We start from the raw sequence: 14,578 nt of genomic DNA, 5'->3' as shown, positions 1-14,578 counted from the left end.
CAGAAAGGAGCAGGAGACTCACTATAATGTCAATGCTTACCAAGCATTCATACAATAAAAAGGCCACCGGGAACACTTTAAAACAGATGATAAAGATGGTTGGAGTGGAACTTCAAACTAAGTTTTCAGACAATCTTTTTTTTTTAATATTTACCATAGTTTGACTGATGTTTAATTTTTTTTCTCCTTTTGTCTTAGATGTTGGTGTTGCAGCTGGATGAGAGTATAGCTGATCTATAAACGTGAACTTGCAGGTGAGTTTTTGCAGCATTAGGAAGGGTTAAATGGCTTTGTCTACTTCCGTGTATGAGACAAAAGTTCACCTTTTAAATGTCTCTGCGCCGTGCAGTTACCATCACAACACTGTAATAATTTAAGCAAATTAATTCCTTGAAGCCATTCAGAATACCAGATGAGTGTCTGTGCTTGAAACAGAGCTATTAAAGGCACACGTGATTTAACATTTACTCTCTTTACTGGCCACTGAAAGAACCCTAACAGCCCCAGGAGCAAACCGCTTCAAGCAAAGTCTGTGCGGATGGACAAAGTTCTTCCGTTGCTATGATTAAACAGTACTCTCAAAAATATCAATATTTTTTAAGAAATTATCTCTCACTCACATCAAAAACTGACCATAAATTTCTGTTTTCCTCAGTATGCTATTTTAAGACCTCAATTCCAGCACATAGGAGAATATTTTTGGGATGACTCTCCGTGGGGGTTGAAATGGCCCCTCCCACTGGGCCTGGCATTCAGGTACAGCTCCCTCCCTCCCTCTATAAAGCCTCTAATGTTAGCGGTGTGATCCCTAAACTCATGGCAGAATCTTCACAGAACTATTTTATTAAAAAAATTTAAAAAACTCCTAACCCCTGGAGGTGCCTGAGGTGAGTGACTTTTCAGATTATTTTAATGTGTCGGTCAGATTTTCTTTAGAACTTTTCGATTAAATGATGAACAACATAGAAGGATTTAAGTTTATTAACAGTCAAGAAAAGACTTAAGTAAAAAATAGGTTTTTGCTTGATATTCCACAACATTTTTAAAAGAAAAACAAATCTGTAAAAAACAAAATTCTAAAATGTGGTTTCCCTGCAGCTCCAAGCCAGAATGAGAATCTCCCTGCAGACGCTCCTTTGCTGCTGTGTCTTCACTGCTGCCCTGCCACCGGTCAATGCTGCCACAGGAGAGCCGGACACCACCCTGAAGAAAAGGTGAGGCGCCACACTTCTCCAGATCTACAGAGTGGATCAACAGTTTAACAAAGGCCTCGAACTCTTTTCTTATTTCTTTCCCATTTTATTGTTTGTCTGTTCTCAAGTAGAGTCATGAGTTTTTGCATTTCTTTGGTGTTTAACCTTTTAACCCCGAAGCTCCAGGGTCTATGTTCTTTGATTTACTGTAATTTTTTAATAGTTAACACGATAATTCCAGTAGATACTGAAGGAGAAGAGCACTGTGAGAAGAAAATCTGCTGGAATTATCATGTTAACAATTAAAATATTACAGTATGTTAGAGATTTTGTGTTTAAGTGTTACAGGAGTTAAAGGGTCAACAGAAATCAAAGCAAAAACCAAAGTTGATTGGAGACTTTTTGTGGAACTGAAAAGATTGAGGTTAATTTTTTTAAAGAAGCTCCCATACGTTTTAGTTTTTTTTTTTCCTAGAAAGCTTTGCTTCCATGTGATACTTATTAACCATGAAGGTCATTATGTCCTAATACTTTTTTTTCCAGGTTCAGAGTTTGGCTGCTGAACCACGCGAGGCGGGAAATGCATCGCAGCCTGACGACGGCTGACGGGACGTCCTCCGACCTCCGCGGTGGGACAGCTCCATCCCCATCATTAAGGTAAATGAAAGCATCAGAAATGTGATAAAGGAGCAGTTGTTTTCAAACAATAATGTGTTTTAAATCTGTAAAAACTCCAAATCTGTCTGTCTGCAGCCCGGTCATACGATCCAAAAGGTCAACAAAACCGTCCGGCTGCGCCCTGATCACATGTCTGTACCACGACCTGGTCCACCTGCTGCACGAGACAAACAACAAGCAGAGGGAGCCCTGCGCCCCCCCCAAAAAGATGGGCTTCAACGGTTACGGCCGGCGCCGCCGCTCCCCCTCAGAGCTGTCTGAGCTTTCAGTCCACGGCGGGAGCGACAGGAGGTGCTGTGAAGAGCTGCTGCAGGAGAGCAGGAAACGCACAAACCCGTAGTGGCCAATGGGAGGCGTGGAGGAAATCTTCAGTCGGGCTTGTTTGCCAGCTGCAAGTGAAGACTGAGCCCCTTGAGAAGTTTCGTTCCACAGATTCACAGCTGCTCGCTCTGCATCAGAAGGAGCTCAGGTCACTCTGGGTGAAGGCTAATTCACTAAAGCTAGACAAGATTGTCCAGACTTGCTAAGGTGCAGCTTTGATCGTCTTTGATTGATGAGTTTGGATCAGAACATTCATGTGAAGACACAAGCTTTCAAACACTCGTGAACTGAGAAAAATGCCCCAAAACTGCTAATCTCAAAATAAAAGGAAGATGTGAACTACTTACGTGCAATATAGACAACATGTACCCATCCTATAGATGTTGTAGTTAGATATATGTTTTTTTACCACTTTGTACCACTGCATAGTGAGAAATCCTCAGTTTTAAACATTTGTTTATGATTTCATAACTGAAACAATTTTAATTTTAACTTAAATAATGTATCTAAAGTGTGTAATAAAGTTTGTTCTTGCGTGTGAATCATCTTGGGAGCTGTGACAGGCAGACGAGGCGCTTCATGAACAGAACTGTGCTGCCATCTAGCTTTCAGCCTGAGCTGCTGAGAAGGGCTTCAGCAGGAACATCCAATGAATGCAGTTCATCATGATGTCATCACAGTCCAGTCCCAAATCAAACGTTTCCTGACTCAAGCACCAGATCACGTCCAGCTGTTTGGGTTAGAAAATCATTAGAAACTCCATCACCTGTTGGACGTGAGCGCTCCAGTTGAGTCACTGTTACTGAGCTCCACATTCCAGTCTAAAAATAACAGGCTGTATGTCTTAAAAAAAGAGCACAATTGAATTAGTCTCAGAGTGCTACGATCCAGATATTGTGCAATTTGTTCTAAATTAATCTCGTAAATCCTGTTTTCTCCTGTGTGAGGACCAGATGCGGAAAATCAACGTAGAATTTAACCTCTGATAACTGCAGAGTTTTGCACTGTGTTGATGATAAACTTATGAGATGAGAGATCTTTATGAACATGACATAGTTCCCTTCAGAATAAGACGGTGTTAAGGTTAGCAGAGTTTAGAGCGGGGGATCCGGCCCCCGGGCCTTGGCTTTAACACGTGTTCTAAAGAAACTTCAGACTGAATAAGAGTGTACCAAAAAACAAAAAAAACAAAAAAGCTCCGTGATCTAAACCTGCTGTCAGAGATAAAGGGGAGTTTGTAAATGATGACGCGATTCTCTGATCTCCAGATGATGGTGCTGTCAGCTTTAGTCTGTTTCATCTGTGACAATGTCTGTTCAGACAAATAGTGAAACACTGCCATCGGTCTCTGTGATACACGGAACTGTGGAGGAGGTGTAATGGTATGGGTCTGCTTCAGTGCACTTTTGACATCATCTTTCTACAAACATTTTAAGGAGCGGCTTTTCTATTTTGCCCCTCATTGTTAGTCTGCGTCACACGATCTCGTTGAGATGAACCTGAACAGTCTTGTTTTGTCCAACATCAGTGCCTGACTTCTTGAAAATACAGCAGATATACTCCAAACTCTAGTCTTCCAAGATTCTTTTTTTCTGCATGGGGTCTAACTGGAACAAAGTTAGTGTTTAATGACGAACACTTATCAAGTTCTTACGGGAGGTGTGACAGGTGAGACATTTTTGTAGTGGTTAAGACAGATCCTTCCTAAGTTCCTGTACTTTAAATCACATGTGTCAAAGTCAAGGCCCGGGGGCCGGATCCGGCCCTCCAGGTAATTCTATCCGGCCCTCCAGATCATTTTATTTTATTGTTATTAATGACCCGATATTATCTTGTATATTAGCTTATTTCTAACTTGTATAAATTTGACAAAATATATTTTTATGGAGAGTAAAATATTGAAAGTTATTTAAGGTTTAAGTTGATTTATTCTGGAATAATATTCCTGCCTTTTTATTATTCATAATTATGTTAAAAAATTGGCATTCTGCTAGATTTTTGAAGAATTTTGTTATTTACTAAAAGTTTTTAGTCTATTTTGGAGTTAAGCTAATATTTCAGCTACATGCGCTGTTTTGGCTAATTTTTTGCCTTTTCGAGTTTTTAGGGTATTTTGACGTTTAGCTATTTTTCAGTTAGCTGTTTTGGCTAAGCTAGGATTTTTTTTTCTTTTAGTTGGCTATAAGTTTCAGTAAATTTAGCTATCAGCTTTAGTGTTTTTAGCTATCAATTTCAGCATCTTCAGCTATCATCACTAGTAGAGCTGTAACGAGTATCCGGGTGCTCGGGTATTCGCAATCTGCTCCCGAATATTCGAGTACGGATATTCACGATGTCCAAGATCGCTGATTCGCGATCTTTATAAATGTAGTAAATTGTAGTAAAATAAGATCATAATATCATCTGGGGACGATGTATTTTTGCTCTGAAATGCAGATTAAAGTAGGATTTTAAGTTTAGGAGCTAAAACAAAGAGCCGCGGAAGTAAACACATCTTCGTGACGGTGAAGCTTCAGGTTTTCAAAGTACAACTAGCGAGAGCTTTTTTTCAGTTCAGAAACTGAGACTGAAGTTCTGCTCACAGACATAACTTCTGAAAAAATGAATTAGCTTTAACAGCTTTAGCTCCAGTGTTTACATTATTTTGGTTATAATAACTCTTCAACATTTGACACAATTAACGAAACTCCATCTTATTCTGAAGAAACAGCCTCACGCTGCTGAAGGGTGGATGTAATCAACGTGAATCAGCTGATTCTGCTGCGGAAAAAAAAAAAAAACAACAGAGAGGCAGAAAGCAGTTTCTCTTAGCAGAAAAAACTGGGTCATATCTTTAGGTTATTAACTTATCACCCATGATGGCAAAAACCAAAAAAAGTTCCAGCAGAAGTGCCTGTCAACCGTCGTGGAAAAATGCGCGTCTGATGTGAACTGCGGAGCGGAGCGGGCGCCACGCAGACTCCGCTTCGCGGTGCTTCTGCGTCCAGCGTGAATCAAGCACTCACTGCCACCAAGTGGTAGGAAGCTGCATTCAAGTCCTGCGGCCCTCGCGGCCCTCAGGTTCAGAACAGATTCATTTTCACGGCCCACTAGGGGGCGCTCGCGGACCGAGATGGGACCGCGGCCCCATGGTTAAGAATCACTGCACTAAACCTCCATGTGTGCTGCCATCTACAGGTTCAAACAAGTTATTACAGTTGAATTTTCTGATGTAAGACATCCAGAAATCAACCACAAAAATCTGGCTAGCTCCCTCATTCCTTAACCGATTTCCACAAAACATGCCTCAAATTAAAGCTTAGAAAATCATTGATGTCGTGCTATATTTATATTTTATTATCTCTAAAAACTAAGCTGTGAATAGTGCAAGAACTGCACCTTCTAGGGTTGCAGGTAACACACTGCTGTCAAATAAACAGATTTTTCCTTTGTGCAAGAATCTATACAAATGAGCTTGTAAATGCTGATTACCCAAGCCCAGAAATGTTTCCTGGGGGTGGCCGCTGGGGAGGGGGCACTTTAAATTTTGGGGTGGCACACTAAAACATGACCTATATTTTCTAAAGTCATTCTACTAAACAACCTGTAGAAAAATATCAGAACATATCAGCTGATATACTTTGAACTATTGTGTCTATATTCAGCCCGGTCTCAGTAAAATGCGTACATATGCCACGATTTGGGAAATACCGTGTATAATATACACCAAAACCAGTTTTTGCGTGCATATAATACGCGTGGTCCTAAACGTGTTAAAGTCTGTTTTCCACGTTTGACACGTCCCCTGGTGGAGCCGTGAGCATCACAGACAGCCCCACAAACGAACAATTTGCTTTTCTAACCCTAACCATAACCGTAATCCTAACCTTAACCAGGAACGACGTCATTTAGAAAAGAGCCGGAGGATTTCTGACCACGTGATCAAAACGAAACCTAAAAATTCGTGTATATTGTACGCCGGCGCAACCTATCCTCTACCATTGCGTATCATATGCACGCAAAAACCGTGTTTGGCGTGCATATGCTACCTCCATCTCTGCTACCTCCAGCAGAGCTGGAGGTAGCAGAGATGAAGATGCTGAGGTTCTCTTTGGGAGTGACCAGGATGGATAGGATCAGGAATGAATACATCAGAGGGACAGCACATGTTAGAGATTTGGAGATAAAGTCAGAGAGGCCAGACTGAGATGGTTTGGACATGTTCAGAGGAGAGACAGTGAATATATTGGTAGAAGGATGCTGAGTCTAGAGCTACCAGGAAAGAGGTCTAGAGGAAGACCAAAGAGGAGGTTTATGGATGCAGTGAATGAAGACATGAAGGTGGCTGGTGTTAGAGTGGAGGATGCTGAAGACAGGCTTAGATGGAGGAAACTGATTCGCTGTGGAGTCCCTGAAGGGAAAGCCCAAAAGGAAAAGAAGAATTAAACACACTTAGGAGAAAAATGAAATTCTCCATGGAGAAGTTATAAACTAAAAAGTAACTTTAAAAAAAGTGCATTAGCAGAAGAAGATCTACTTGTCCTCCATGGAATTTTGCTTCTGAGCTTCAGAGACCGCTGATGACAGTTCTCCATGGAGGCTCGCTGTCTGTGCCCGCGCCTGCACGTGTGCGCCTGTGTGTGTGTGTGTGTGGGGGGGGGGGTGCGTAATGGACGGGCTGGTGTGCTCTTCATCTCCTCTCCCCTCCTGGGGAATTATCCAGCCCCTTCTAATGGTTTAGGGATGAAATGCATAACTGATGCAAGCACAGCTTATGGTGACAAGTGGGTTGGCCGTGGGGTGGCCAGGTGTCGGCCACCCCAGTGGCCGCGGCCACCCCTGGCCACCCCCTGTTGGCGCCACTGGAGGAGAGGGAGTAACTTTCACAACCAATTTTATGACCCCTAGAGGTCAAATAGGGAATTATACTAATAAAAATTACTCTTCTTTTTGTAATAGCTTCTTCTGTGTAAATCATAAAAATATGAAACCACCTCCATTCATCAAAAGAGGACATGGAGCAACTTTCACAACCAATTTTATGACCCCTAGAGGTCAAATATCGAACTACACTCTAAAAAATTACTATTCTTTTTGTGATAGCTTTTTCTGTGTAAATCAGAGAAACGTGAAACCACGTCCATTTATTAGAGGAGGATACGCAATGCATATTCTGTGGAGGTCCTCCTCAGCCCAGTCCCCCCCAAAACACGCACTGCAGTCATGCAGGAGTGAGCAGTGAGTCCCGCTATCGGGCCAGAAAAGTGACATATGCAAAATGTTTACTGGTCCTACGCAGTTTCAACAACATGTTCTGTAGGTTTTATAATGGTAGTAGCTGGGTGGCTCAGTGGGCTAGGTGAAGGGCTGACACGCAGGAGCCCTGGGTTCGATTCCCAGGGTTGTCCACTGATCCCCACCCAGATTGGGTCCTTAGGCAAGACCCTTGACGCTGCTGCCTAACTGGGTCCCTGTGCCCCTCAAGTACAGGGTTGTGTCAGGAAGGGCATCCGGCGTAAAACTCTGACAAATCACTGATGCCAAACAGTGGGTGCTGTGACACTGTGGTGACCCCGAAAGGGATAAGCTGAAAGTGAACTACTACTTCTGCAGGTTTTATAAGAGCGATCCACCACAGAGTCATTTTATCCAAGCATAAGAAGCATAAGAACGTTTTCTACGGCTGTATTTAACACAATAAGTTGGTGCTTTGAACGGGCCAGAACAGTGTTTTGGACTCGCGGTTTTTACGTGATAAAACTTCAGACTATGATAGTACAGAGCAAACAGCCATTTTCTGATCGTAATTCTCACAGTTCTCAGTCAGTGAACGCAGCGGGACTGATGTTCCCTCCCTCCTCAATTTTGATTGGTCCTTGTGTTAGCCCCGCCCCAATGCGCCACAACAGGGCCAAAAGTTTTGAAACTGAAAATTCCAGATTTGAAAATAAAAAGAGAGTTGAAAGTGAAAAAAAGTTTTGAAATTGAAATTTTAAGTTTTGAAACCTAAAAAACTAAACATTTGAAGCTGAAAATAATAAATAGGTTTATTTTTGAATAGCAAACAGATTTGGACATTTTACATTTTTTTGGCCAAACACCAATATTTTTTTGTGGGGTTTCAAATATTTATGGCCTCAAAATAGTTTCATAAATCTCCCGCTGCCTGGGGTTCTGCAGTGTATGAGCCATGGGTCAGCTCATCCTTCTGCCTGCTCTAAGTTTTAATGGTAGATGCTGGCGTATTGCTAGTCTGTAGCATAGTTGAGTTCTGCTCCATCTAGACCTACGCGTAACAATGGCTGCTACAATGTAAACTGTGATGTAATGCTGATTCTGCACATATTCTTGATTTTTTTTCTTTTCTAATTATTACTTTTTTACTCTAAAATTATTATTATTATTATTTGATGAATACAATCTGCACTAAATTTATTTTTGAATGAGAATATTTTGAATTCTTTGCATTGACTAATGTAGATTATTTTTCTTCTTGATAATGATCTGGGAAAGTCATTTGCACTGATCGGTGCCAGGGGTCTGGAATATATTCATATGATTATAGATAATCATCTGTTATGCTGTGGATTTCTGGTGCTGGTTGGTACGGGAGATTTTCTCTGGTGATGATGGTCTGAATATTCTTGGGCTTCTGGTATTGATTGATGTGGATGATGTTTTCCTGATGATAATCGACTGAGTATATTTAGATTTTTGTACTGAGTAATATAAATGATTTGTCTGTGGATGTTTGAAATTTGATTACATCACTGATCTTAATGATCCTTAATAACCTGAATCTATGATTGTAGAGTTTAAATATTTGATATTAAGTCCTGAACCGGATATTGATAATTCATGTAGAGAAAATGGTCGAGTCGGGGTGGGATTATATAAGTTCACTTCCTTCCACTCCCTTTCAAGTGATCAACTTGTGATTCATTAAGTGATATGTTATTTAATGTATTATTACCTGATTGCTTGAAATAAACCATTTCATTCATTCATTCATTCAATATGAAGGACACTGGCCCTCAAGGCCTGAAGTTTGACACCTGTGTGTTAGGGCCACTGAGTAATCTCACATTTATTTTAATAAGACTTCAGTACAGTGGAATAGGGAGTCTTTTATTTTGAAACGAATTCATGCGAACCTCTCCCAACTTATAAACAATTTCATATTTAGAAAAATCGTTATTTGTGCATGTGTTATTTTGAAACAAAAAAAAAATCACATCAACAGTACTTTTACATTCATCATAATAGTTACAGTAACTAATGGCAGATCAGTGTCTACTGGGTTCTGCTCACTGAGGAATGGTTGTCCTCCTGATCCAGACTAAATTAACCAGAACTTTTTTGTGTTCTGTCTGCCTCTCTTCAGCTGAAGAGTTAAACCCTGACAGCCCTCAGCACAATCATCCTCACACCCACAGCGACTGAACACTCATGGGTGTGGTCTATAAATAGATGTTGTGGTCTGCAAAGAGCAACAGACTTACTTCCAGCTGCACTTCCTGAACTGAGCCTTGAATGCAGAGTACTTCCTGAAAGTGACTCGGTTCCTCATCAGCCCGACTAGCAGTGAAAGAGTTAATCCGCACTGACAAGGCTACACCTAATAAGGTGTTCCACAGTCCTGGGAGGCGTCAGCTTTGCTCACAGTCCTCCAGCAAGCAGGAAGCAGCAAGCCGTAAGTACAGCATTTTCCTCTAGTTACAGATGATGGAGAGCTTGTATTTTTGACAGTCTTTGGAGGTCAAATAAAAACGATCATTTGTGACACTCTGAGAAAGCAGACCTTAATACAGCTTTCAACCGTGCTGCTCTGATGTATAAAAAAGAAGAAGTTCTGGGGCTTTTGTTCTGAAGTTCTGCTTCCTGGTCTGTCTCTGCAATGTTTTCTGAAGATGAAGGAGAGCAGTCCTGCTGCCATGAAGACCAACTGTTGGCTGAAAAAAGCTTGTTTTGACATTAGCCTTATCAAAAGTAATTATCCTTCAAGTAAATGTTTTACTTAAGCATAGAAAAGTATGTTGCACAATTAGAGAGCATATCGGCAGTTTACTAACAAGTCTTAGGACTAAATTAGTCCACTTTTAGTTTATAAAAAGTATACTTAGAAGTATACTTAAAGTAACCATTCTGGTATACTATTAGTTGATTGGTGATAAACTTTAAGTTTACTCTAAGTTTATGAGAGAACATGTTTTAAGTATTTCTAACGTATATTTTAAGGTTTACTTTTAGTTTACAAGTAATACAAATATGTTTTTATTATATTGGAAATATCCCAAGAATACATCTGCTCCACTTTTCATACTGCGTAAGAAAACGTTTAAGGGTAGTGAAAAATATAGGCTAAATATATTTAAAATTGTAGTATAATTCTCAGTATAATCCAAGCAAACTTAAAATGAACCTATGAACTTGTAAACATGTACTTGTAAAGTTTATCTCAAATAAGTATCTAAAAAGTAAGCTAAAAGTATACCATCTGAATTTTGGTATTTTTGCTAAGGTAGACACGTGAACGCTAGCATGTCTGAGTCCGGCTGTGTTTGCATTCATGTGTGTACAAATAACAGAAGCTGTGAGACTTCCTGCCTGTCAAACAAATGTGTGCGCTCAGCGCCACAGAAGCAAACATCACAAAAATTCCATGTTCAGATTTTTGCTGACCCAGATTTCATAAACTGTCAAATGAAGGATTTTAAAGTATTCTTATTTCTGGAAACACGTTGCTCTGTCGGTCCGGGCTTCATAAACCATCTCTGAAGACACCCATCCATGACTCAGATCCAGGTCCAGAAAGCATTTCACACAAACGGTCTGGATTTAGACAGCGAAGGAACAGGTTTTTGTTTCTAATATTCAAGAGGAAATCATCTTAAACTTGTTTGCCATTTGGAAATATCTGAGGCGGAAAGAATCATCTGAGAGAGGCGACTTTGATCTCAGGAGAAACGGTAACTCCTGTGGCTTCAGAAAGAACAGCATCAACGCGCCCCAGAAGAGTCCCAAGCTGACGGGGGACTCTTCATGTGTTCAGAGCTGCACAGCGGCTCTCCCTTCCCTCATGTGGGCGGACTTACCTGCAAAACAAATGATGGTTGTGAGCGCTACTGAAAAACCACAACAACAAACTTGATTTCAGTTACACAGAAAATGTTGATCCTCAGCTAGTTTGCATTCTGTTGCGATGCCTGTGGGGATGTGGGGCAGCACGTGCATTTTGGCGGAATGACAAATAAATTAAGAGGAAAACCCTGCAGTTCCTGTGAAACTGCAGCCAGTTTCCATCTTAAAGAATCCCAGTTTCCTCCCAACAGGTTCATGGACTGAACCGAATTCTTTTGGGCTTTCAGTATTAAAACCAGGGAGGACTTTTGGTTCTAAATACAAAAACAAGAAGACTGAAGACTCTAACAAAAATCCTCCATGCGACAATATAAATGCAAAAATGATCAATATAATTATGAACATTTTTGCAACAAACATAACAAATTTTACTTGGAGATTTATTAAGCCACTAGTTATTTTAAAGTGTCAGTGACAGTTTTAAACAGCAGAGTACCTGGTTTAATGAAGAAGTATTTCCAGTTGATTGTAAAGGAGAAAACCGGCTTGAGCTGTTAAAGATTTTGTCTTTAAAGTCTTCCTCCAATGAAAATCCTGTTTATAGAGTTTTTAACATGTCTTTGTGTCATTTTTCTTCTGAAAGAGAACAAATGTAATCAGAAATCATTTAGTTTTTACATTTCCGAGTATTTCTCCTTTTAAATCAATCAAAGTGTCTTGGACAGACTCTGTTTGAATGAATGATCTTCTTTCCATCAACAGCTCTGCTGCACATGCACTAAACCCTCATCTGTTCCTAGTGTCTAGTTCAGGTTCTGGAGAAGAGAAGATGGTATCTTCACATTGACTGCAGTCAAATGAGCCGCCGTTCACATTTCTGTGGTCAAATCAGCATCACTGGATTTTTGGTGTGAGTTTCATCCAATACTTACGGTAGCAGGACTGAGAACGCTGGAAAATCTCCACCAGACTCCACGGAGCTTCTTGATGTGACCACGGAAATGTGAACGGCGGCTCATTTGACCGCAGTTGGAAAGGATTGTAAATCAATGAAAGAGCATTTTGATGTTAGCTTTGATTATTTTATCAAGAACTCTGAGAAACCAATGATTGAATGTATTGATCACAGTCAATAAACATTGGAGAATTAGCTAAAAGAGTCTTTGGTGAACTGGAAGGAGAAAGAATCAGGATTTTGGAGGAAGTTCTGTCCATGAAGATCTTCACTTCCTCGTCCAGCTGACATCCGGATCAGAACCATACGGCTGGACATTACCCAGATTGATGGATGTTTTTATGTAGCAGAAGATTTATGCTAGTGAGACACAGAGCTATCATAATCAGATGGGGGGGGATCAGGGGCGGAGCACCAAAAGCCACGCCCCCTTAGAGGAGATTTTGAGGCTTCAGATCAACATGAAAAATGCATTTTTAAGACATTTAGGTTGAGGGATTTTGGTTGAAAACTTCATAGTCATAATTAAAACACTACTGGGAACGTTTTTTTTTGAGTAAAAAAAATTGTCATATGACTACTCTACGCATCACCGGCGACGCCTCAGATGTTAAAGGATTAAAGAAAACCAGAAAACCAAGTCACATTTATGCAGCAGCAGGCAGAGCTAATACCTTCTTCAGTAAAAGTTGACTTCATATTCTGTGCAAACAACAAACTAAGCAACAAAAACGGTAAATGGTTAAAACAAAATTATGTTATTGTGCAAATAATTTGACTAAAAAACCAACAGAAGACAGTAGGATTCTCAGTATGTGGAATTGTTTTCTAAAAAATATTCAGCAAACTTACCATTTGTTACTTTGTAGCATTAAAAAAACCCTCAGTAAACTAAGACGTCAATAATGACAAATATGCTTTATTGTAAATTAAAGAAAAAACACTTAATTTTCAGTTGAACTAAATATCAAAGTCCCTTTATGTATTTTCATTTCATTTTTATTTTTACTTTCAAGAGGTAGATGTGGCTCAAAGAACATAAACACTGGAGCTCCGTTGTTAAGGGTTAATTTCAAACCTGATTGGTTCATATCATTTAATGAAACTGATACAGTAGGTTACTTCAGTTTCAGGATACAAAGAATGGACTTGAAATCTGCTCAAATTAGTTCTCTTTTCCTGCTTTGAAGTTCTCCACTTTGACTTTTGCAGGTCAAGATGAAGAAGTCTCAGTCGCCTCTGTCTAAGCAGCAGTCCACGCCATGCTTGGGGAGAGGTGAGTCGACAAACGCACAGACCTGCTCCACAACAACAGAGCATGAACAAAATCACACCTTTTTTCAGTCAGAGGTATAACTCCTGCACAGCACTGCAGGAGTCTCTTTGTCCTGAACAGTGTCCCTCTGTTGTCATTTCCTCTTTACTGACGGGAGAACAAGAAAACCAATGTGTCTGCTTTAACATTATTCACAGAAAAAACTGTCAAACTTTAAGTTGACTTACTTGTTGTAATGTATTCACAAATCCTACCTGTTTCTTTTATGTTGTTTCGTGTTTTGGTTTGAGTTAGAAAATCCTATTATTTTCAGATGGTTTAAGCCTGGAGTCCATATGTGGCCCCTTAAACTGTTTACTTTTAACTTTTGTGGCCCACCAGTAAAAATGTTTTTACCCTGTTGTTGAAGCCTCCCAAACACTGAAACACCTGGAAATCTCACCCACATTTTCTTCATCAATCTAGAATGTTTGGAGGTTTTTTTTCCAAGTTTTTGTTTTTGCACAGCAAATTCTGAGGTTTCTTGTCTCATACTGAGTTCAGTTTTTATATTTAAAAAAATCATCAAATAAAGTGTTAACTTTTATTGGTTAAATAAAGGTAAATAAAGCATGTTTGTAGAGTCTCGTTCATCCAGGTAAGCTCCATCAGCAGGTTTAAAAACAAACAACTGGACTCACTTTTTCTTTTTCTCTTTTACTTCTTCGCTCAGAGGATTTTATTCTGAAAGGGAGCTGCTTCCAGGGCTCTAAACAAACTTTTTTAGTTACTAGCCCGGCTGGCCGGTAACATTCAAATCTACCAGCCAAATCTGGACTCTACTGGCCAAACGCTTCAATGGAAACATAATGTATGTATTTCCAAGCAAAACATTGTATCTATTTAGCTTCAGATAGTGATTATTGTCTTGTAAAAACAAAACACTAATAATAATTGAAAATATAGTCTTATGTCAGATTGTATAATATTACAGAAATGTAGAATTAATGTTATTTTAACAAAAGACACTTTTGATGTCTGAATATTCTTTTTATGAAAGCATACCTCTCTTTCAAGCATTGACTTACTTTATCTACAAACTTAACACGGCAAAAC

General features: G+C 39.8%; 2 protein-coding genes across 3 annotated transcripts in view; both read left to right on the top strand.

Moving 5' to 3' along the window:
• Window positions 1-744: 744 nt before the first annotated feature.
• Window positions 745-3,380, top strand: admb (adrenomedullin b). Its single transcript, XM_024282440.2, has 4 exons — window positions 745-887; window positions 1,099-1,214; window positions 1,737-1,850; window positions 1,947-3,380. The coding sequence occupies exons 2-4, from the start codon at window positions 1,111-1,113 to the stop codon at window positions 2,209-2,211; spliced, it is 483 nt and encodes a 160-aa protein (XP_024138208.1). The 5' UTR covers window positions 745-887; window positions 1,099-1,110; the 3' UTR covers window positions 2,212-3,380.
• Window positions 3,381-3,842: 462 nt separating this feature from the next.
• ampd3b (adenosine monophosphate deaminase 3b) overlaps window positions 3,843-14,578 on the top strand; it is a 37,163-nt gene continuing 26,427 nt past the window's right edge. Inside the window, exons 1-2 of one of the 2 annotated variants that reach the window (XM_036212164.1) lie at window positions 3,843-3,860; window positions 13,420-13,483. In XM_036212164.1, the coding sequence (XP_036068057.1) occupies window positions 13,426-13,483 (58 nt within the window). In that variant the 5' untranslated portion in view covers window positions 3,843-3,860; window positions 13,420-13,425. Of the gene's footprint in view, window positions 3,861-9,668; window positions 9,865-13,419; window positions 13,484-14,578 lie in introns of those variants that run through there. The other variant, XM_024281929.2, reaches the window with a different exon arrangement.

Source organism: Oryzias melastigma, linkage group LG6, assembly GCF_002922805.2.
Source record: "Oryzias melastigma strain HK-1 linkage group LG6, ASM292280v2, whole genome shotgun sequence".
Lineage (NCBI taxonomy): Eukaryota > Metazoa > Chordata > Actinopteri > Beloniformes > Adrianichthyidae > Oryzias > Oryzias melastigma.
The sequence above is the reverse complement of the archived record's forward strand: the minus strand, read 5'-3'. Positions and strand labels throughout refer to the sequence as shown.

Bases quoted from the DNA above. Each gene is read 5' to 3' on its own strand.
- admb (XM_024282440.2), top strand. From the start codon at position 1,111: ATGAGAATCTCCCTGCAGACGCTCCTTTGCTGCTGTGTCTTCACTGCT. The intron at 1,215-1,736 runs GTGAGGCGCCAC...TTTTTTTTCCAG, and splicing joins GACACCACCCTGAAGAAAAG to GTTCAGAGTTTGGCTGCTGA. The intron at 1,851-1,946 runs GTAAATGAAAGC...GTCTGTCTGCAG, and splicing joins GCTCCATCCCCATCATTAAG to CCCGGTCATACGATCCAAAA.